General features: G+C 41.9%; 2 protein-coding genes across 2 annotated transcripts in view; one reads left to right on the forward strand and one right to left on the reverse strand.

Annotated features, from left to right (window-relative positions):
- NKAP (NFKB activating protein) overlaps positions 1-2,800 on the forward strand; it is a 34,448-nt gene extending 31,648 nt beyond the window's left edge. The window contains exon 9 of the mRNA XM_084870398.1: positions 1,485-2,800. Within this exon, the coding sequence (XP_084726524.1) occupies positions 1,485-1,659 (175 nt within the window). The 3' untranslated portion in view covers positions 1,660-2,800. The remainder of the gene's footprint in view (positions 1-1,484) is intronic.
- A 318-nt stretch (positions 2,801-3,118) lies between these two features.
- AKAP14 (A-kinase anchoring protein 14) lies at positions 3,119-16,370 on the reverse strand. Its single transcript, XM_084870409.1, has 6 exons — positions 15,763-16,370; positions 15,574-15,668; positions 10,308-10,487; positions 5,806-5,858; positions 4,607-5,268; positions 3,119-4,400 (listed from the first exon to the last, which is right to left on the reverse strand). Exons 1-5 carry the CDS (start codon positions 16,364-16,366, stop codon positions 5,184-5,186), a joined length of 1,017 nt encoding a protein of 338 aa, XP_084726535.1. The 5' UTR covers positions 16,367-16,370; the 3' UTR covers positions 3,119-4,400; positions 4,607-5,183.
- Positions 16,371-22,722: the final 6,352 nt, after the last annotated feature.

The raw sequence follows: 22,722 nt of genomic DNA on the forward strand, positions 1-22,722 counted from the left end.
CTAGATACCCAAGAGAAAATTCATTCCCATGTACTAGGAGACATTTACATAGATGTTTATTACAGCATCATTCATATAACACTTCCTGTTCCAGTTAAACTGCTCACTGTATCCAGAGCAACCTAAATACATTGTCATCTCCTTGACTCTCCATCCTGCCACTCCCCTCACTTTCACACTAATCTGAAATGATTTCCCCTCTTCTCACTCAGTTTTTTATTTAGAATAGTTTCTCTATTTTTCTAGAAAGTTCAATCTTCATCTTGAACTGACTGTATAGGATTGTGTGTGTGTGTGTGTGTGTGTATGTGTGTATGTGTGTGTGTGTGTGTGTGTGTATGAGGCAGGCTTTCATGAAGGTTTCCTTCTAAATAAACAACCGTTTGAAGATATAATAGTTTCCCTTTGCCCCTGCCTCTCTACTTTCCTGATTTGTATCTTGTGCTAAATCCCTTCTTTATTTTTTTTTCCAGCTGCTAAATGAGTTAAATTCAATTGTAGATTTAGATTTGGGTTTTTTGGTTCTATGCTAAATTTTGAACCTTGAAGAAGTTCCACCTAATTGATGACAGCTTATATTTTCCATCTATCCTATTAATTCCACAAAAGCAAATCCCACATATCACATAGGAAGTTTAATATCATTTTCCTGTTTCTGGTTTGTGGGGAAGCATGGGACTTGGTTGGAAGGTCTGTAAGGAGGATTCTCTGAAAGGTCGGAGGCCTCTGGGGGACCTTGCCAAAGGCGGCAGCCCCTGCGTTAACTTTCCCAAACAAGTCTGAGCCCCAGGAGGTGTTTACTTAGACATGTCCTTGCTTAAAGGAGGCATGTGCTTTCTCAAGGATGTTTACCCTACTAATAGTATCTAAAAGTTAATTTAGTTCAAGCTGTCGTTACAATAAAAGCCAAAGGAGGCAGGTGAACAGGGCTGTTTGCTCCCAAAGCAAACTAATTCCTTAGCCTCTCTTTCACAGAAACGTGTCAAAGCAATCTGCTCATCCATCGCTCAAGGTCTGCTGGTCAGCCCCAGCACTAGTTGTTTTACTGGGAACAGCAGAACCAGACTTATGCCTGGTTCTGCTGTTTTTGAAATTTGAAATTAATGACATTCATATTTGAAATTAATGACATTCACAATGTTGACAGGTCGTCAGAGACCATTCATTGAATACTAGAAATAAATCAAAGGACACGGCAGATAAAATGATCTTTAGAAAATATAACCCATTACAAAAACAGTTTCTATTTGTCATATTTTTAAGTAAACCATTCTATATTAAGAAAGGATTAGTGCCTGGCCAGTGTGGCTCAGTGGTTGAGTGTCGACCTGTGAACAAGGAGGTCACAGTTTAATTCTGGTAAGGGCATTTCCTCTCTGAAATAAAAATACATTTTAAAAGAAAGAAAGGATTAATGAGGAATGATGAGAATAACTATGAGAATAATTACTAAAAAATTAAACCAAAAATGAAATTATCTCCAGGCATCGCCGAATGGAGGCTGTGCGACTACGGAAAGAGAACCAGATCTACAGTGCTGATGAGAAGAGAGCTCTTGCATCCTTTAACCAAGAAGAGAGACGAAAGAGAGAAAACAAGATTCTGGCCAGTTTTCGAGAGATGGTATACAGAAAAACTAAAGGGAAAGATGACAAATAAGGGTTTGCAGGTTGTTCAGCAGACACTTTCAACAAAAAGTCTGGGTTCCATACATACATACAAAAAGTTTATTATGATCTGGAAAGCTTTACAGTGCTACTGTGCCTTCTATTTAATTCGTTCAGTCCTTCAATAAAAAGCTGCTTATTGATAAAACTTTGGAATATTTTGGATTAAAACTTCCTGATTGAAAAATCCAAATTGTGAATGAAATCCTACTATATTTGGGGAGGTGACATTGAGAAAAGATGTCAGTGAGATGAAAAATAAGTTTCACTGTCTCACACCATGGTACAGTGCTACTCTTAGCTCTACATGATGCTCACCCCTGCCCCAAGTGAACTAGTGGGAAATTATTATTCCTCTATGTTGAAAGTGTTATAATAGAAACACACAGGAGGCCAGTTTTGTTAACAAAATTTTAAAAAGCAAATCTAGAATTTGAAGATTGACTCTATTGTACAATATATAATCTGCCTGGAACACAATGTATTTTGATTTTAGTCCCTACCCTTACCCTAAAACCCACAAACAAATCCAAAAGCAAACTAACCCACAGACATAATAAAATGAAAATGTGAACATTAGTTTTAAAAATTCTTAACAGGTTAAGTGTGTTTTCCAAATATAAAATATTGAGAAGTCTATTGTTGTGCCAATGTAAGTACATTATTTTCATCTAAGGTGTATTTGGATCATAATTTGAATACTAGAAATGAATGAGAGTCAACTGTGGTCAGGCATTTAGTATACGGAAAAATATAAATATTATTACTTAGTTGTTTTATAAGGATGAAGCTAAAATTATATTAAACATTTTTGCCTGTCCTTTATGTAATTTTTTGTCTTTACATAAACCTTTCAGTTTATTTTTTTACATCAGTCATGCAGTTTAATCTTTAATTTTATATAGAACCCCCTCAATTTATCAGTTTTTTATGGCTACTATTGACTTTCCATTTTGGAGAAATGGAAAATTCTGGGACTGTGAGATTACAATCTTTTTTCTTCCTATTTTGTTCAGTTTTAGTCATTAGGTCACAAGAGTGAAGGGGGAGGGCACAGTGGAAGCTCACGTTGTTTTTGTTTATTGTTTTGACCTGCATTGTTATGTGCCTAGGATAAATTTAAATTACACCTAGATTAGGGGTGTCGAACTCAATCAGAGAAGGGGCCAAAATCTAAAATCCAGCCTAAATCGCGGGCCGAATGGTTTACTGAACAGTCATAAACTGACAATGTCATAAACTGACAGCGGAGTGCAGTGATGACAGCGTTGTGCGGGCCACATTGCAAGGCCTGGCAGGCTGGATTTGGCCCGCGGGCCTTGTGTTTGACACATGTGACCTAGATGGTAAGGAAATTCTGACTCTGCTGTTATAAAATGCCCTCTCCTCTCCCCTTAGAATAGTTTAAAGTATTTTTTTTTCAAAGTTTTCAAATAAGGCAGTCAAATTTCTTTTTCTTTTCTTTTCTTTTTTTCCTTTTTTTTTAGGCAGATTTCAGAGCATAGATCAGAAGCTTTACTATTTATCATGTTTTAGGAAAATGTCTACCTTTAACCCATAACTAATGAACTAAACAGCCACTTGATATGTAGCAACATTTATGACCCCTGAATTTGAAGTTATTTATATTTATCATCATTGCTGTCTAGTCTAAAAATCTGTTTTTCCCAAAAGTTAAAAGGAAACTAGATCCCAAATTTGGGAGTCCTAATCTATCTACTTCCATGTATAATAAAACCTAAACTTATAATCCCCATTTAAAATTTTTGTTCTCTGAGAACATTATTTTTTATTACTGGCTTCTAAAAACTGAGTGAGTTCTCTTATTTTCAGTAGGCAAGATAATTCAAATGCAACAATTTTGTGATATATGAATACTGTGCATTTTGATTGTATTCTGCCTCCTCCAACAAATGCTTGTTGAGTAAATGGAAAAAATGTTAATTTATTTCAAAACTTTACCATTTCTTTCATCAGGGTTTGTTCAGGAAAGATGTGCCAAGAATAGCTTCGGTAGCATATTTTCTGGGAAAGGATAGGGAAGAATAAAAATCGAAAAGTATTTTCTTTTTAGCTCATAAGAGTTACTGCTTCAAACTGTGTTTAGTCACCTGATCCATAAGTCTAATAGGCAGGCTTTTTTATTTGAAATATTTTTTTTTCTCCAAGGAAGACTTATCTAGTTTCCCACCTCCTCCCCTGTTGCTCTAAGATTTTCCCTCCTTTTTATTTATTGTACAAATGTAAGAGTTCAAAGAAGAAAAATTACTCACAGTCTTACCACATCAATTGTCTGTAGGGTTCTGTTTACTTCCAGTGCTTGTCTATGTAAATATGTATTCTGATGTACCTGTAAGTAATCACTTGTAATGTAACTTGTCTTTGGTGTTTTAAAAATTTTGTGGCCAGGAAAGAGATCATAGGTATGGTAGGAACAAGTAATAATCTGGTGTGAGGATGGGAAGGACAAATAAGTGAGAGTGGAGACTGAGCCATGTTTCATTGTCCCAATTCCTGGAGCAACCCTGCTACCATAATTTCAGTGCTGTGTTGTGACTGCCCAGTTTTAGAATTTCAGAATGTGTTTAACAATGATGCTTCACTCGCATTAAATGAAGGGATCTGTGAGTAGAGAAACCCTTCAGACTGGTTATAGGATGAGCCGTAGAACTTGCCGTTTTTCTGTTGCCCATTGTGCCCATAAAGAGATGTATCTGGCCCTGGCAAGTGTAGCTCCAGGGGTTAGAGTAGGGGTGTCGAACTCAATCAAAGGGGCCAAAATCTAAAATCCAGCCTAAATCGCAGGCCGAATGGTTTACTGAACAGTCATAAACTGACAATGTCATAAACTGACAGCGGAGTGCAGTGCTGACAGCGCGGTGCGGGCCACATTGCAAGGCCTGGCGGGCTGGATTTGGCCCGCGGGCCTTGTGTTTGACACATGTGGGTTAGAGCATCGGCCTGTGTACCAAAAGGTGTGTTCGATTCCTGGTCAAGGGCAAGTACCTGGGTTCTCGTTTTCTCTCTCTCTCTCTCTCTCTCTCTCTCTCTCCTTCTCTCCCTCTCTCCCCCCGCCCCCTTTTCAGTCCCTCCCTCCACTCTCTCGAAAAATATCCTTGGGTTTAGATTAACAAAAAAGAGTTGTGTCTGGGCTGGACACTTAGCTCAAATGGGGAAATAGGCAGTCAAGTACCAATCTCGGTTGGTCTGACAGGTGAATTTTAGCAACTCTCTAAATTTAACTTCTATACTTGTAAGACTCTGAGTGATGCAGATAGTGATGGGAAAAATCTTTTAAAAAATAAAAAACAACTTACTGGTTATTCTGTTAGCATGACGGAAGTTGCTAAATGGAAAGTGAGTGAATGCAAAAAAAAAAAAAAATACAGTTGGATTGTGTGTCACCGGTTTATTATCCAATAAATATTTGTGGTTTGATGTGCAATATGGTGTTTTTTAATATTCTGATTAGAAAACCAATCATAAAACATTCTGTAAGAGTCAGACACAACTTAATTAGAAGGGAAATGACTTCATTATATTATGTTTGGCCACAACCATTTCCTTCACCCAATTTTCTCGAAAGCGTGTCGTTCCTGGTCTGCAGAGGAAGAAAAACAAATACACCAAAAGCTTTTTCAAATGAAAGAAACCACTGAGTCAAAGATTGATTCCCTGTTTATTCTGTTTCATTTCTAGTGAGCAAAAAACCTTTGGAGGGGTGGGGATCTAAGACTGTACCTATTCCTTAGGCCCAGTCAATAAAAGAATTATTGAGCTTATATATATTCTTTAAAAGAGCTACTATACAAATAAAAGAGGTTATTATATATGTTAATCCCATTAATTGTGAGTTTTCTCATAAAAACAATAGACATAACCCACTTTGCCACCACCCTACTCCAACTAATCCTCAAGTTTATAATTACTGAAAAACAAGACACTAAAAAGCAAACAAAAACAGTTTTCTAGAATAATGGCAGTGTCCTACTTTCAGTCCATCCTAATGGGGTAGGTCGTCCAAATGAAAAAGGTGACCCTTACATGAATTATCTGTTGCTGTGGGCCTCCTGGATTCCGGGGGTATGATGACCTTTATCTACCACCCATTTCAAATAAGTCTCCAAATGTTCATTACCTGTGTATTAGTGACTGTCCTTCAAAGATATAAGAGATTTCAACGGGTGCATCCTAAGAGAGAAAAAGAGTTGTCAGCCTAGATCAATCATACCAACTCATGATTCCTTCCATCTCTATACTTCTCCATATATATCCTCCTAAATTTCTAGACTTCATCTCCGTTGTAAATTGGTAATCTGTAGGTTGTAGTTATTTGTCACATCAAACCTCTGTTCTCCAAAAGATTTTTTGGTCAACAAATACTTTAAGCATCACCACAACACTGGAAAAAAGTCAGGAGAAGCTTATTAATAGGATCTTGAATAAGTCATTTACCGTCTTTACATGTTCCAGTTTACTCAACTGATAGTAGCTACTTTGCCTCTGAGTAATGGCATAGGAATAAAATAATACAGATAAACAAATTTTGAAAAACATGTCTAAAGCAGCATAAAACGTAAGTTGTAATATTTCAGTGGTTCCCACCAAGTCTCCCCTCCAAAACTATACTCAGAATTCTGAGCAAGAGCCCTTCTCCCAAGCCCCCGCTCTGTGGTCATGGTTTATGGTCTTGCTTACCTCCACCAGCCTTACTTTCTGATCTCTAAACTTATCATTCATCAAGACAGCTAATGGTAGGATACATGACCAGGAAAAGCAAGAGCTCTGCATATTTCATCTTTTTAGATTACTTCAGATTTCAAAATATCTGACTAGATAAGTTTGTACTAGGATAGAGTGAATATTGGACATCATTAGTTCATTATGTAGTCACATATAAAGCCTTAGAATGAGACAAAACTTCAAATAACTTCCGTGAAAGTATGAAAAGCACAGGGGATATAACATTTTTATGTCTGTTGTGCTCCAGGCATTCTGCTTGGTATCAACCCTGCTCCTCTGAGAACCCTAGGTCTAGAGTCATATTATTTTGGCTCTTTTCACACCAGCTATCAACATATATCAGATTCATGGTCTACCTAATAGCTATAAGCAGTCATTCAAGTGTTTATTGAGTGCCTACTCTGCCAGACCTTGTTTTACAGCAAGATAAAAATCTCTGCTTTTATGGCACTTACATTCTGGTAGGGAGAACAGATGATAGGATAAATTCCATAAGATATCAGGAGGTAATAGAGTGTTAAGGAGAAAAAGCAAAAGCATTAGTGGGTTGGGGAGTGGTGGTAGAAAGTGCAGCATAGGAGGTGAGAGAGCAGGCCATGCACATACCAAGCGGAGTGTTTCAGTCAGAAGGAACAGCAAGTGCAAAGGCCCTGAGGCAGGAGTATATTATTAAAGAGTAGCAAGATCACAGTGGCTGGAGAGCGTAAGTGATGGAGAAGGAATAGTGGGAAAGTAGAAATAACAGGAACCAGATCAGGCAAGGCCTTGTAGGACCTTACTACTCAAAGCATAGTTTATGGACCTGCAGCAAAGGCCTTGCCCGGGAACTTCTTGGAAATGCAGAATCTCAAGCCCCACCTCAGATCTCCTGAATCAGAATCTTCCAAATAATGTGCATGCATTTTGAAGTTTGAGAAACACATTTCAATATGTTTAAACAGAGGGGTGACATCAATTGATTTAATAAGGGTCACTCTGGCTGGCTGCTACCGTGTTTCCCCAAAAATAAGACATCCTCCGAAAATAAGACCTAGTGCATGGAAAAATAAGACATCCCCTGAAAATAAGACCTAGCGCATCTTTGGGAGCAAAAATTAATATAAAATTTTTGGGGAAACAGGGTAGAGACATGATGAGGGCAAGGGTGGAGTCAGAAAGACCCATTAGAAGGCTACTGAAATCATCTTGATGAGAGATGATGGTATCTTGAAACAGGGTGATAGAAGTGGTAAGAAATTGTTGGACTCAAGACCTGTTTTTCACTCACTAGGAAAGTAGGACACCAGTGGTGGGGCCTTAGCCCACCGCCCTCAGCAGTGTCATGGGTGTGGCTTTCTGCCTGAGCAGTCAGCACTCACAGAATAGAACTATAGATTTAAAAGATGGTTATCTTCCGAGGCCTCGTCACCAGGAAGCTACCTGAGGCCCTGGTTGGAGAACGGCCGTGGAGAGTATATTAGTAGTATAGTGCCTCTTCACTGTTGGCAGTGCCCACCTGGGCCCAGTGAGGCACACGATCTGGGCACCTGGTGCATGAGCAGCCTGGAAACACAGTAATATACTCCTGCCTCAGGGCCTTTGCACTTGCTGTTCCTTCTGAAACACTAGAGGCTGTAAACCAAGCTTCTTGCGCCCTGTGAATGAACACTGGCCTAGGCCAGATGCAGGAGATAGTGGAGAGGAAGCCCGGCTGATCAGTTATGATAGAGAGCTGGTTGTTTACAGGTGGAATGGAGCAGTGAGCAGATAAAAAGCCGTGGACACAGGCTGTATCCCAGCCACTGAACACCCATACTGCTCTATATACAATGGAACATCACTCAGCCACAAATAGGAATGAAATTTTTAATCTTTTGCCACCACATGGATGGACCTAGAGGGTATTATGCTCAGAGACATGTCAGTCAGAGAAAGACAAATACCATATGACCTCAATTACATGTGGAATCTGAAGAACAAAGTCGAAGCAACAGAAAATGTGGCATGAGGATCTGAAATGAATGGTCCCCAGTGGGGGGACACCCTGAGGTCTGCACAAGCATACTGCACCCCAGTGACAGGGGCAATGGGGCTGTGACAGGACAGCCCTTCCGGGCTTCTAGTTGGAGCAGAATGGTGCTGATCCCGAGGAGCCTGCCCAAGCCCAGGGGTGACCTATTCTCAAGGAGCCAAGGCAGCCACATACTTTATCTCCAATCAGATGTGGCTCAGAACTCACTAAAAATGTCATCATGAAAGGACGAGAGCTATGACCACGGTGACCCGGAGGACCTGGTCAGTCCCCAGAACATGTGGTGACTCCCTCGGCCATGGGCAGCCGCTTTCAGCTGCCCAGAGCTGCCCTCCCAACTCAGCAGCTCAGCGGCTCAGCGCCCCACCCCAGGGCAGTGCCCTGAGCGAGGACACGCCCCCCCTCACCCCTGGACAGTGCCTTGAGCGGAAACAGCAGCGCTCCCTCCCCACACACACAGTGCCCTGCGCCCCCACCCCCAGGGGACAATGCAGGGCGGAGCCTAGGGACCCGAGTCCCAGTGCAGCCCCTGGCTTGGAAGAGCCCCGAAGCCCTGGCTCACTCTTCCCGCGCCGCCCCTTAGAGTGCCTAGTGCCCTGGCCACACGACCCCACTGCCGGCGCCCACTCACCGGTTTGCTGGGCCGCACAGTCACCTTGGGGAAGCTCCGGCTTCGAGGAAGCGGAGGAACTCTAGACTCTCAAGCTGCAGCGAGGCGCTGCCCCTGCGAGGCGCCGCCCCTGCCTGCGAGGCGCCGCCCCTGCCTGCGAGGCGCCGCCCCTGCCTGCGAGGCGCCGCCCCTGCCTGCGAGGCGCCGCCCCTGCCTGCGAGGCGCCGCCCCTGCCTGCGAGGCGCCGCCCCTGCCTGCGAGGCGCCGCCCCTGCCTGCGAGGCGCCGCCCCTGCCTGCGAGGCACCGCCCCTGGGAGCCTCCAGCAACTTAGAGTTAGTAGAGCATGATGCAGGCCCTGGAGGGCCCCATGTGCGCTAGGCATTGGTACTGAGTCAGTGCTGTGACCAGGGGACTGCTCCGCCTGGAGCCTGTAACCTGTCCCTCCAGGTGCTTCTCTTCCTGACCGCGCTGTTTCCCAATCCCTATCCTGGATTCAGGGATTTCTTTGTAAACTGAACTGGCCCCAGGAAACCGCTTAAAGAGACAGTACATTGTTGGCAGCCTAGTCGACTTTGTAGCGGTTGTGATAATTAAATGTTGGGGAAGTTTAAAGAACAACAACAAAAATACCTGTTTTTGAAGGTAGGGCCAACAATTTCTTAATGGATTGGATAAGGGGTCTGAGATAGTCAAAGATGATGCCAAGTATTTTGGCATCAACTGAGATGAGGAAAACTGCAGATAAGGTTTGGAAGGAAAAATTGTAAGTTCAGTTCTGGTTACATTAAGTAAGATGTTTCTTCAACATTTAACTGGCAGAGGTCTGGGGTGGAGACATAAATTTGGTAATCATAAGCTAGGGTGACCCATTTAAAGCCAGGTGACTGATAAGATCATCAAGGCAGTGAGTATAGAAAAGAAATCCAAGGCCTAAGTTTTGGGACATTCCAATATGAAGAGGTTGGTGAGAGAAGAAACTGATAGAGACTGAAAAGGAATGGTCAGTGAGGCATTAGTCATTAGTCACTCATTTCAGTGATCAAATGCCTCAAAATCAGAAGAGTATGTTGGTCTAGAAGCCAAATGGAATGTTTGTTTCATGAAAGAGGGAGTGATCAGCTATGGCAAGTGCTGTAGGTGGGCCAAGCAGATAAGAACAGAAATATGACTATTGAGTTTTACAAAAAAAGGGGTCATCAATGACCTTGACAAGAGAAGTCTCCATTTTCATTGAAGTCTCACTAAAGGGAACAGGGCATAAAGGGAAGAGCTTACCGGAGGTTTGTTTTTGTTGAACTTGACGGTGAAGAAGGCAAAGGCAGAGCTGAATGCTGTAGGTGTCTGAGAAGTTGGGACACTCCAGCGTACAGAGTAGATGTAGTGGAAGCTGTGAACCAGGTCTCTTTTCTCTATCAACTTTGTGTAGTGAACCCAACGTTCTTGATATTCCCAATTCTGTTTCATAGAAGAAGAAAAAAAAAAAAGAGCACACAGAGAAAGACAAGCAGATTTCTGTTCAAGGCCTTTAGATAAAGGCAGCGCCCTGCTTCTGGAGTCCATTTCTAACACTTTTGATTGGGATTCAAACTAGTCAAGTTCCCATTATCTCCATAAGTGGAGGAGAGAAAAGGTGGAGCTGAAATGAAATGAGTTACTAATGCAAAAATCACTTGAGACGGGCCTTTGGACTATAGATTCACATGCTCAGATGTTGGTGTGCACATACACACTGCCTATACGTACACACTCACTTCCTTCTAGACCCTTACTTGGGACTCAAGTTGGGAGGCAAGTTTTGTTCATTGGAAAATAATAAGAAAGTGACTGGAACATGTGATCTGCTCACTTTACTCAGGGAGACCTAAAGTGTGACTAGAGAGTAATGAGGCTGATTTCCAAAACTGTTTTTTGAATATCAGACTCATATCATTGCAGCCATAGGTAGTATGTAAAATAAAGTCAGGAAGGGAATGAGTCAGGCAATTGGATCTTCCAAATCCCTTAGATCCCTATACCTTTGGAAAAGCTTCCCCACCAAAGCACAAAGCTTGCCAGTACCTAGGGTCTAGGGGTCATAATGCAGCCCTGATTCTTAGTACGGGGCCTTGAATGCTATAGCTATTTAACAAGTTCAATTCAACCTAAGCCCCTTGGGCTAGCTCTCAGGGCACAGGAAACTTCCAAATCAAAAAAAGATCCTGAATTAAGAGGAAAGTCCATAAAAGGAAGGAAGTGGGATTGTCTGACAATAAATGTGATGTGCAGAGGGACTGTGGGAGGAAATGGTAAAATGATTTCCAGCTTTTATATATATATATATATATATATATATATATATATATATATATATATATATATATATATATATATATATATTTGGCAGTAGGCTGGCCTTCTGCTTCAGCTTACTTTATTCCAAGTCTCTACCCAATTGGCTGTTTCACTCAGCCAGAGAGGAGCACCAGACTCTCGATTTCTTGAGATGAAGGACTGTGCCTTCCTACAGAGATCATTCCTTGTAATGTTCAACAGTCAATCCCATGATGCCCATAGAAGCATGCCCCCATTTCAGCCTTTCTATAGTATTTGATATATTCTTTCAGCCCTAATGTTTAATCTGTCACATAAGCACAGATTTTGTAGCATTGGAATGGTCCTTAGAGATCATCTAATGAAGTCCCTTACTTTACAGATGAGGATATTGGGGCCTAGAAATGGGGAAGGACAGCCCAACACAACAGCTGGGATGGGGGCTCAGGGCTCCCCAACACCCAGCTCAGTTTTCTCTCTACTCCATCAGATGCCTCAGATCTAATATTGTCTTCTTCTCAACTTGGTGTGATAGTGCTTTCCCCCCTTTTGTGAACTAAGGCAGCCTTGGGCATGTTAAATACAACTATCACCATCAGGCCAATCTCTTCCCGTTTTTATCACTGTGCAGGCAGCTGATTTTTATGTAAATCCAATGAGTGTGTGTTATCCTTGTGTTTTGTAATGTTTACAGAACATTGCTTCATAAACCCACTTCCAGGAAACAGTTTCTCACTGTGCTACTCTACCATGATAGCTTAGCCCATTACACATGATTAGACACTCAAAATCAACAGGCACTGGAAGTATATGCACAAAATTGTTATCAATGGTAAGTGACCTTTGAGAGAGTAGGAATGGGTATTGGAGTGGGAGAAAAGGGATAAGTTTCATTTTCTACTTTGTGTGTGGCTTTTTGCTCATTGCGGATTTTTATAATGATGCTTTATTTTTCTTATAAAAATAATTTTATCCCGACTGGTTTTGCTCAGTGGTTGAGTGTTGACCTATGAACCAGGAGGTCATGGTTCTATTCCTGTTCAGGGCACATGTCCAGGTTGCAGGCTCAATCCCCAGTAGAGGTGTGCAGGAGACAGACGATAGATGATTCTCTCATCCATTGATGTTTCCCTCTCCCTCCCTTTCTCTAAAATCAAATAAAATGTATTAAAATAATAACTTTAACTGTGTGTTAGGCATTGGAGATTTTCCAGTTTTTCTTCTATAGAGAACTTACATGTCTATTCATGTTGCCAAATTACGTTCCTAAAGGGAATAAACCAATTATCGTGCCCATTGTCAATGTTGAAGCGTACATATTGCCTCCCTACAAACACACAAGCCTTCTGACATCAGCTTTAATCATTCTTATCCACCTTGCAATACCTTAAAATCTTTTGTATATGCATTTTTCATTAATAATAAAACTCTGCAGTATCTTTTTGTCATCAAAAGTCCTTTTCCTATTATGGTGAAAAAAAAGTACATCAGATAGACCTATGACCAAAACTTCATTTTGCCGCTTAAACAGAAAGACTTTGGACATATTGCCCAATTTCTCTGAGCCTCAAGATTCCTCATATGTAAAATGGGTACACTCATGTACCTGCATTCAGGTTTATTGTGAGTATTAAATGAGATAATGTACATGAATTGCTTAGCAGTGCTTGGCACACAGCAATGCTCAGGAAATGGTAACTCCTTATTTGCCATCCCTTGGTATATGGTGAACTCTGAGAAATCTGAACTAAGCTTGAGAAAGCTCTCCATCAGGAATGTCTGGCACTTAGATGGTAGACTTCACTTCTAGGGCTTGCTGTGTTAGTGGGGCTGGGAACAGGGTGATTTGATATCATGAGTTATATAGTGCTTTTAGCTTTTCAGTCACCTTTTACTTTCTAATTGTTTCTATCTGCACAAAAGCCCTATGAAGTAGGTAAGCTCTTCATCTGTGAAAAATAATGGTATAGATAGAACAAACTTGTTCGTGTAATTAACATTTATTTATAGAGCACCTATATGTGCCTGACATCTAGAGGCTGGGAACATAAATTAACAAAAGTCGCTGCCTTCATGGACCATATGATCTGGTGGTGGAAGAAAAGCAATAGGGTAAATAATTAAAATATAATATCTTAAGTAGAGCTAAATGCTGTAGAAAAAATAAATCAAAGAAGGAGAGTGGGTATAATTTTAGATGTGATGGCTAGGAAAGGCCTCATTGAGCAAATGGAATCTTAACAAAGATCTGAAGAGAAGTAAGGCATGATGCCTGAGAATAGATCTCAGGGGAGACTATTCCAGACAGAGGGAACAGCAAGTGCAGAGGCTCTGAGGTGGAGAAATGCCTGGCAGTTGAACAGCATGGAAGCAAGTGTGGCAGGAGTAAGGAAGGTTAAAAGGGAGAAGGTAGTAGGTGATGGAGTCTAAGCAATAAGTTGGGAAGGAGAGAATTCAGATCATAGGTGCCTTGTTTGCGCAGTAGGTAGCGCATCAGTCTCATAATCAGAATTCAGATCATGTCAGGCCCTGTAGGCCATTATCAGGACTTAGTTTTGCCTTTTATTCAGAACTAGAGGCCCGGTGTACAAAATTCGTGCATGGGGGGGAGGAGTATCCCTCAGCCTGACCTGCATCATCTCCAATCCAGGAGCCCTCAGGGGATATCCTACTGATGGCTTAGGTCCACTTCCTGTGGTTCTCTGCTCTCTGAAGGGCTTGCCTGCTCCACACTGCGATGACTCTCAAGCAGGCCATGCTGGGAGCTGCCTCCTCCCTGCTGTCAGTTTCCACAGAAGTGCTGTGGTTAATTTGCATACTCACTCCTAATTGGCTGGTGGGTGTCACAAAGTGATGGTCAATTTGCATATTTCTCTTTTATTAGTGAGATTTGTAGGGAAATTTTTTCTTGCTTGTTTTGTGCCCCATTCCAGTCTGATTCACAAACCTTGGGTATAACAGGCAGAAACTTTTGCCCAACCCCAAATGGAGATATGCTTCAGAGCAAGAAGGCCAAAGGGTAACTTTTTTTTTGCATCATTCATCTTCACTATGCTTTAAATACCCCTTCTAATGGGTGATTTGTGCCAACTGGTGTATAAACAAAAGGTGTGGAGCCAGAAACCCCTGACCTTCCTCATTCTCACCTAACCAAGGCTGTCTAGGGCTTAGGAACAGAGGAAGAGAGATAGCAAAAAACTTCTCCCAGGACTAGGAGTTTTGCCTCAACCAATTTCAACCGATCTCTTTTCCAAGGAAATACTGTGAGTAAGGATTTCAAGTCATTATTCTTTATCCACCCTCCTGTTATGCAAAGCAACCCAGGGCCTTTTCACCAGAACTGCCAGGTTAAGCCACATTAATGGGTCAGAGCCAGGCACAAAAGAAAGGAAAAAAAGGAATTCATAGGCAATATATTCCAAAGGTACAGTAAAAAGACTTTTGATCCATGTACATCCCTCTGTTAATATGAGCATTCTAAAGGTGGTGTTGGAGCCCTGGCCAGGGTTGCAGGTTTGATTCCCAATCAAGGGCGGTCAAGGGCATACCTGGGTTGCAGGTTCAACCCTTCCCCAACCCCCAGGATGAATCAGGGCATGTGAGAAAGGTAACCAATTGATGTGTCTCTCTCACACTAATGTTTTTCTCTCTCTCTCTCTAAAAATCAATCGAAAAAATATCCCCAGGTGAGGATTAACAAATAAATAAAAATAAAGTTGATGTTGGAGAACTTTTGTTTGAGAGAAGCAACTCCCTCCTTAGACCAGTAGGCCCCATTTAGAGTACCAGATGGGAAAATTGCTTAATTGGGAATATCAGATTTTACTAGGAAAATTTAAGGTTAGGATGACAGGAGCACAGGGAAATACAATTGTGCTTTTCACCTCCAAAGACTATTGCATGTCAATTTTGGGATCCAGATGACATTTAGTTGCCTTTTATATCATCTCCTAGGGATTCTGAAATTTAAACTTTTCATCACAGAAGAGCCTTTTTTTCAGTTTTGATTCCTGATCAGGACATCTGCCCAGGTTGTTGGCTTGTCCCTCAGTGGGGGAGTTGAAGGGGAAGTGCAGGAGCCAGCCCGTCGATAGATGTTTCTCTCTCGTTAATGCTTCTATATCTCTCTCCCTCTCTCTCTAAAAAAATCAATTAAAATATTTTTTAAAGGAGGAGACTTTTTATTGTTCTTCACCTTTGTACACGAAGCTGGAGTGGTCAACTATCTTACCTTAACGAAGTCTTCGATTTGTCTACGGCACTTATCTGGTGTGAATTCACCATGTGTGAGCCAGTTAATGTTTCTGATGGTGTATTCATCATCTTCTGCAAAAAAAAAAATATGTGAATTTGTTAGTTGTCTGGTAGTGTGACATTATATAACAAGACAGTCCTTTAGGCAACCAAACAAGATCACTACCTTCCACAATGTTAAGAGCAGCAGAGATGACATTCTCAGCTAAATCTAGCGCTATATCATTCACATGGTCATCTTCTGTATCTATTGCTGGTTCAAGCGCATTGCTGTCTATAACTACTGCTGGTCCAGTCACACTGCTGCCTCTGCCTATTGCTGCTGATTCAGTCCCATAGCTATCTGTATGCATTGCTGGTTCAGTCACATTGATATCTGTATCCATGGCTGGTTCGGTTACATTGCTCTCTGTTTCCATTGCTGGTTCAATCTCAATGCTCTCTGTTTCCATTGCTGGTTCAGTGACATCGCTGACTTCTTCATCCATTGCTGGTTCAGTCACATCGCTCTCTTCTTTATCCATTGCTTCTTCAGTCTTATCGGTGTGTTCATCCATTGCTGGTTCAGTCACATTGCTCTCTTCTTTACCCATTGCTTCTTCAGTCTCTTCGGTGTGTTCTTCAACCTTTGCTGGTTCAGTGACATCACTGTCTTCATTATCCGTTGCTGGTTCAATCGCATCAATGTCTTCCTTATCAATCAATGGTATTGGAGATTCTTTATACACATTTACCACATTATTAAATCTGATACTTCTAGTCCTCTTCATTTTCTTTTGTCTAGAAAAAGAAACTCAAGAAATTACCTTTTGTGCACATGCATACACACTTGTAAAGTACAGACTATCTCGTGAAGAATCACAAGAGAGCCAAAACTGGTTTGGCTCAATGGATAGAGCGTCGGCTTGGGAACTGAAGGGTCCCGGGTTCGATTCGATTCCGGTCAAGGGCATGTACCTTGGTGCGGGCATATCCCCAGTACGGGGTGTGCAAGAGGCAGCTAATGGATGACTCTCTCTCATTGATATTTCTAACTCTCTATCTCTCTCCCTTCCTTTCTGTACAAAATCAATAAAAATATATTTTAAAAAAGAATCTCTATTAAAAAAAAAAAAAAGAATCACAAGAGACAGAAAACGATTATTTCCTCTAGGGAGGGATTAAGGAATGAGGAAGAAGTGAGGCCTTACTATTTATTCTTTGTGCCTGGCCACTGAGATGTACTTTTCCTAAAAACCAATGATTTTCAGATTCACATAATAATGAAGAGTTAAGATGTAATAGTAGAATGATTCTTAACTTCTTTGAACTTCTAACAATACTGATTTCTACTTGAGTCTTTAATAGAACCTCAAACCCTGCTTTAGGCAACTGAGAGCCTATGACTACTAAAAGATAAGTAAATTTAAATGATTAGAAAAAATACAATATAGGAGGGGTTGGTTTTTCAGGTTTTTCTCTTGGCTTTTCCAGGTATACAATAATGTCATCTGCCAGAAATTCATTTCTTCCTGAAATATATATTAGCTTTGGTAAGTACTTCCAGAAAAATGTGAAGTGAAAGTGGAGACAAAAAAAACATCTTTCTGCCCTGTCCGGTTTGGCTCAGTGAATGGAGCATTGGCCTGCAGACTCAAGGGACCGTTTTGATTCCAGTCAAGGCCATGTACCTTGGTTGGGGACACATGCCCAGTAGGGAGCGTGCATGAGGCAGCTGATCAATGTTTCTCTCTCATTGATGTTTCTAACTCTCTATCCCACTCCCTTCCGCTCTGTAAAAAATCAATAAAAATAAAAAAAACATCCTTCCATAGAAGCATCGAACAGACTGTACAACCTATGAGGGAAGGCGGGGGGCGGGGGGAGGGGGAGGTTGAGGGGGTAAGAGAACAACAAAAGTATTTGTATGCATGCATATGAGCAAAACCAATGGACACAAACAGTAGGGGGCTGAGGGCTTGTGGGAGGGGATGGCTGGGGAGAGGTCAGTGGGGGGTGGGGGGAGACTCATGTAATATTTTAAATAAAGAATTTTTAAAAATCCTTCCAGCCAAAACCGGTTTGGCTTAGTGGATAGAGCATTGGCCTGCAGACTGAAAGGTCCCAGATTCGATTCCGGTCAAGGGCATGTACCTTGGTTGCGGGCACATCCCCGGTAAGGGATGTGCAAGAGGCAGCTGATCGCTGATTCTCTCTCATCGATGTTTCTAACTCTCTATCCCTCTCTCTTCTTCTCTGTAAAAAATCAATAATATATATATATATATATATATATATATATATATATATATATATATAATTTTTTTTTTTAATCCTTCCTTTATGTCTGACTTTAACAGGCATGCTTCTGGCCTTACACCAGTAAGTGTGATGCTGGTTTATGGCTTGAGATTTATCACATCAAGAAAATATTTGTTGCCCTATAGCCAGTTTGGCTTGGTGGATAGAGCGTCAGCCTGTGAAATGAAGGGTCCCAAGTTTGATTCCAGTCAAGGGCACATGCATGGGTTGTGGGCTCGATCCCCAGTGCAGCCAACCATTGATTCTCTATCATCATTGATGTTTCTATCTCTCCCTCTTCCTTCCTCTCTGAAATAAATAAAAATATATTTTTTTAAAGAAAACAAAGTATTTGTTTCCCAGTCATCATAGCTCAGTGGTTGGGCGTTGGCATATGAACCAGGAGGTTACAGTTCAATTACTGGTCAGACCACATGCCCGGATTGCAGGCTCAATCCCCAGTGGGGGGGTGTTCAGGAGACAGCTGATCAATGATTCTCTTTCATCAATGATGTTTCTAGCTTTCCCTCTCCCTTCCTCTCTGAAATCAATAAACATATTTTTTAAAAGAAAATATTTGTCGGAACCTCTCATGTATTTTGGATTTTTGACTCTCGTGTGTGCGGATTCCCATATATACACATGTAATTAAAATTTTTCTTGTTAAAAAATATTTGTCAGCTCCTGTTTTAGTAAAATGTTCATCATAAATGATAGCTAATATTTTCCCTTGCAGGCAGTACTTGCATTGGAGTGCTGTAGGAAAGTGGGTATCTCTCTCCAAAGGGAGCTATTTATTTTTCTATAAATAGCAACTCCCAATTTGGAATGTTTAATGGGTCACAACTCTCACCACAAGCCCTGTGCGATCTTGCACCTTTCACTGGCCTTTCCAGATCCACTCTCCCATCTCCCCTGCTCTCTCCCCTGGAAGACTGGCCTGGATGGACTACATCAATGGGCTCTCCCAGGACCTCTATCTTCCAGGAGGTTCCACACAATGGGGAGATGAGGCTGAATGGAGGAGAGTGAAGTTGAAGGTCTTAAATTCCCAGAGGGCTGTCTCCCTACAGGGTCACCAGTAGTTGGTATATGGAAAAGGCAGCTTCTCCAGGGCAGCTCTCTCACAACTTCCCAGTCTGGTAAGGGTAATCATTCTTTCCCCTCAGCCCTATGGCCATACCATTTCTAGTCCTGGGTGACTGTGCTTGCCCTTGTTTCCCCACTGTCAGCCCCAAAGATGCCCTTAACCTTTCCCTACCTATCCTACTTTTAGTGTGCCTATTTTTGTTACCATGTGAAACAAGGAAGCCAAGCTCACACCCAGACTGTCCGACTCCACAGCCCCTGCTCTTAATTACACTGCCCTCCTCCCTCCAAGATTCACAGAGAGTTCTGAGGATCTGTTTATCACGATCACCAACACCACCACCACCACCCCGCTGTAGCATTAGGCACACAGAGCTTAAAATGCTCCTGTGAAGACCCAAATGAAGGGTGAAGAGTAAGGAAGTCTAAAGACCCTTAACCTTGGAGAACTGGCCCTCCCCAGCCCAGTTTGGCCAAAGTAATTTGCTGTAAACTCCGTAATTAAAGACAATAGAATGTTTTGGGTAAACGTAAATTCAGTAGGCTTTGGTGAGACCACACAGTAACTCAGTCCTTCAGAAAATGGCCCATTTGGTGGCTTGATCATTCAGTGACCTAGCTTCAGCAAATTGCCTCTGGATGAAGTGACTGGAAGCCAAATGTGTGACTCCCAACACAAAGCAAGTGAGATGGGGGCTTTATCCATAGAAGCACCTCCTTAAGAACTTCCCCTGGGAGCCCTGTGCTACAACAGGAGAAGGAAAAGGGGAAGCAGGGCTCAGGAAGCAGTTCACATCTTATCTTCATACATCTGTGGGCAAAATCAATTCTTTTTTTTAAAATATATTTTATTGATTTTTTACAGAGAGAAAGGGAGAGAGATAGAGAGCCAGAAACGTCGATGAGAGAGAAACATCGACCAGCTGCCTCCTGCACACCCCCCACCGGGGATGTGCCCGCAACCAACGTACATGCCCCTGACCGGAATCGAACCTGGGACCTCTCAGTCCGCAGACCAACGCTCTGCCACTGAGCCAAACCGGTTTCGGCCACAATCAATTTTTAATCATCCCTGTGACTGGCCTTTCCTATTACTTTTTCTCCCCTTCTCTCCCTAAGAGGTGGGCAGAATGGGTAGGAAAGGTATGATGAATCAGGAGAACCACTGCAAGTCCTTTTTGTGGAGCCCTCCCACCCTTAACAACCCCCAATACCTGAGTGAACAGAGTCTTGTATGGAAAAGTAGTAGCCAGGGAAGCCTCAGAAAGTCTCTCAACAGCTTTTCCCCAGGATTCCAAGAGGGAATGTTTACATGTGCTACCAGGGCAACACCAGTTTCAGCCAATGGGAAGCAGAGTCCAAATGAAAACTCTGACTAGTTTTGTTAATAAAGGAGGGAGCTAGTCAGTCACAACAACCTGACTTCCAAAGCAGGATCAAGCTGTAGCATCCATACCCAACTTCTCCCCAGCAGGAGATGAGCTTGCAGGGCTGTGCCAGGCAGGGTAGCAACAATGAGCCTCCTAGTTGCTATGTATTGGTGCCCTTGTTGTGTGCTAGTCACTGTGTGAAGGGCTCAATGTGTGTTAAGTCACTTGCTCCTCACAGCAGCCCCAGGAGGTAGGTATTAATATTTTCATTATAATTGAACAAACTGGGACACAGTGTTAAAGAAGTTGCCAGAAACTCAAACCCAGAGCCGTCTGACTTCTTTTTTTTTTTAATATAAAGTCTGTATTTTTATTTTTTAGATATGTTTTTATTGATTTCAGAGAGAAAAGGAAAGGGGGAGATAGAAACATCAATAATGAGAGAGCATCATTGATCTGCTGCCTCCAGTACGCCCCCTATTGGGGATTGAGCCCACAACCAGGGCATGTGCCCTTGACCTGAATTGAACCCGGGACCCTTCAGTCCGCAAGCAGAGGCTTTATCCACTGAGCCAAACCGGCTAGGGCCTATCCGACTTCTTTTTCCTTTTTTAAAGTTTTATATATGTCTCCTTTTCCCCAATTTACACACACACACACACACACACACACACACACACACAGCCATTCCCACCCCGGACAAGTCACCAGTGTCTGAAAAATATAGAATGCTTCATGAAGTTGCGTGTCACCCTTGCACAGGAACCATGCTAATCTTCTCTGTATCGTTCCAATTTTAGTATATGTGCTGCCAAAGCGAGCACCTATCCAACTTCTTGACTGAACTTTTTTTTTATTTATTCCCAGATTCTGAGGGTAGGACCTCCCTTGTGTGCTTGATTATTTTCAAAGATGTCTTTTTTGTGTTTTTTTTTTTTCATTGATTCACATTTTAAAAATAATTTATTGAGGTAAAATTCACATTACATAAAATTATCCATTTTGAAGTGAAGAATTCAGTGACAGTACATTCACAGTGCCCCCCACCCCAACATTTTAACATCTCTGAAATAGGGATTCATCATATAATTAATAATATATTGAGACAAGCCAGTAAGCCAGGACAAGTGGAATAGGGAAACAGACAGCTGAACAAACTGACATCAATTTACAGCAGATGCAGAAAGTCACCTTCCTAGAAACAACATCTAGGCCTCAGTTGTATTTCAGCTCCTGACCCAGAAAGCAGCAAAACGAGGTGGGTGACATCAGGACCAGCTGCAATGACTAAGGACCCCTTGCCCTGACACTGACCAATCAGCGAGGGCCATGACCCTGAAGGAGCACACCAGCACCTCCACCTCCTCTTCTTCCCCCATAGGCATGCATCTCCTAAATTCTAGGGGACCCCACAAGGCCTGCAACCAGGGTAGCAATGGGCAGCAGCAGTTTGTCCCAGATAAACCCTCTGAACCTATCTCCAAGGTCCCTCTTTCTCTGACTTCTTAATGAGCCAAATCAGACCAGCTGAAGCTCATTTCCCCAGCCCTTCCTTGTGTTACTGTCCCCAGCTTTCATAAACATCCTCTAAAATTCACCTGGACTGTGGTGAAACTTTTCCTACACAAAACTTTTCCTACAGGAAACCCACACGCTATCGGCTGGCCCTAGCAGACCTGCTCAGGGCCAGGACCCCTTTTCTGTAACAATATTATGGTTAAATTTTTTTAAAAAAATATTTTATTGATTTTTTGCAGAGAGGAAGGGAGAAAGACAGAGAGCTATTGTAGAAACGTCGATGAGAGAGAAACATCGACCAGCTGCCTCCTGCACACCCTCCACCGGGGATGTGCCTGCAACCAATGTACATGCCCCTGACCAGAATCGAACCCGGGACCCTTCAGTCCACAGACCAACGCTCTATCACTGAGCCAAACCGGTTTCGGCTATTATGGTTAATTGATAGTGTTTTTAAAAATTGTTCACAGTGGAGCGAGTGCCCGGCTAGCTCAGTCGGTAGAGCTTGAGACTCTTAAAAATTCTTCACAGTGGAATATAAATAAAGATGTACCTTTCAGATGATGGTGTCTTAGATTAGTTGAAATATGATACTTGGATTTTTGAAGGAACATACATCATATTTGGTGCATCCCACTCATTTACTGAGTTTTTTTTCAATGATACCTTTTATGAATCCAAGATGAGTTTATACTATAATGGTTATCAGCATAGGCCCAGGAATAAGTTATTTAACATTTCTAAGTTTCTTTGTAATAAAATGGGAATAATAAAAAAGTGTTTTTAAGAGGATTAGATAATTCATGTAAAGACTAAGAATAGTGCCTGATACTTCATAAAGTCTCTCTGTAATGGTTAAATATTATCTC

Source organism: Pipistrellus hanaki, assembly GCF_964339955.1.
Source record: "Pipistrellus hanaki genome assembly, chromosome: X".
Lineage (NCBI taxonomy): Eukaryota > Metazoa > Chordata > Mammalia > Chiroptera > Vespertilionidae > Pipistrellus > Pipistrellus hanaki.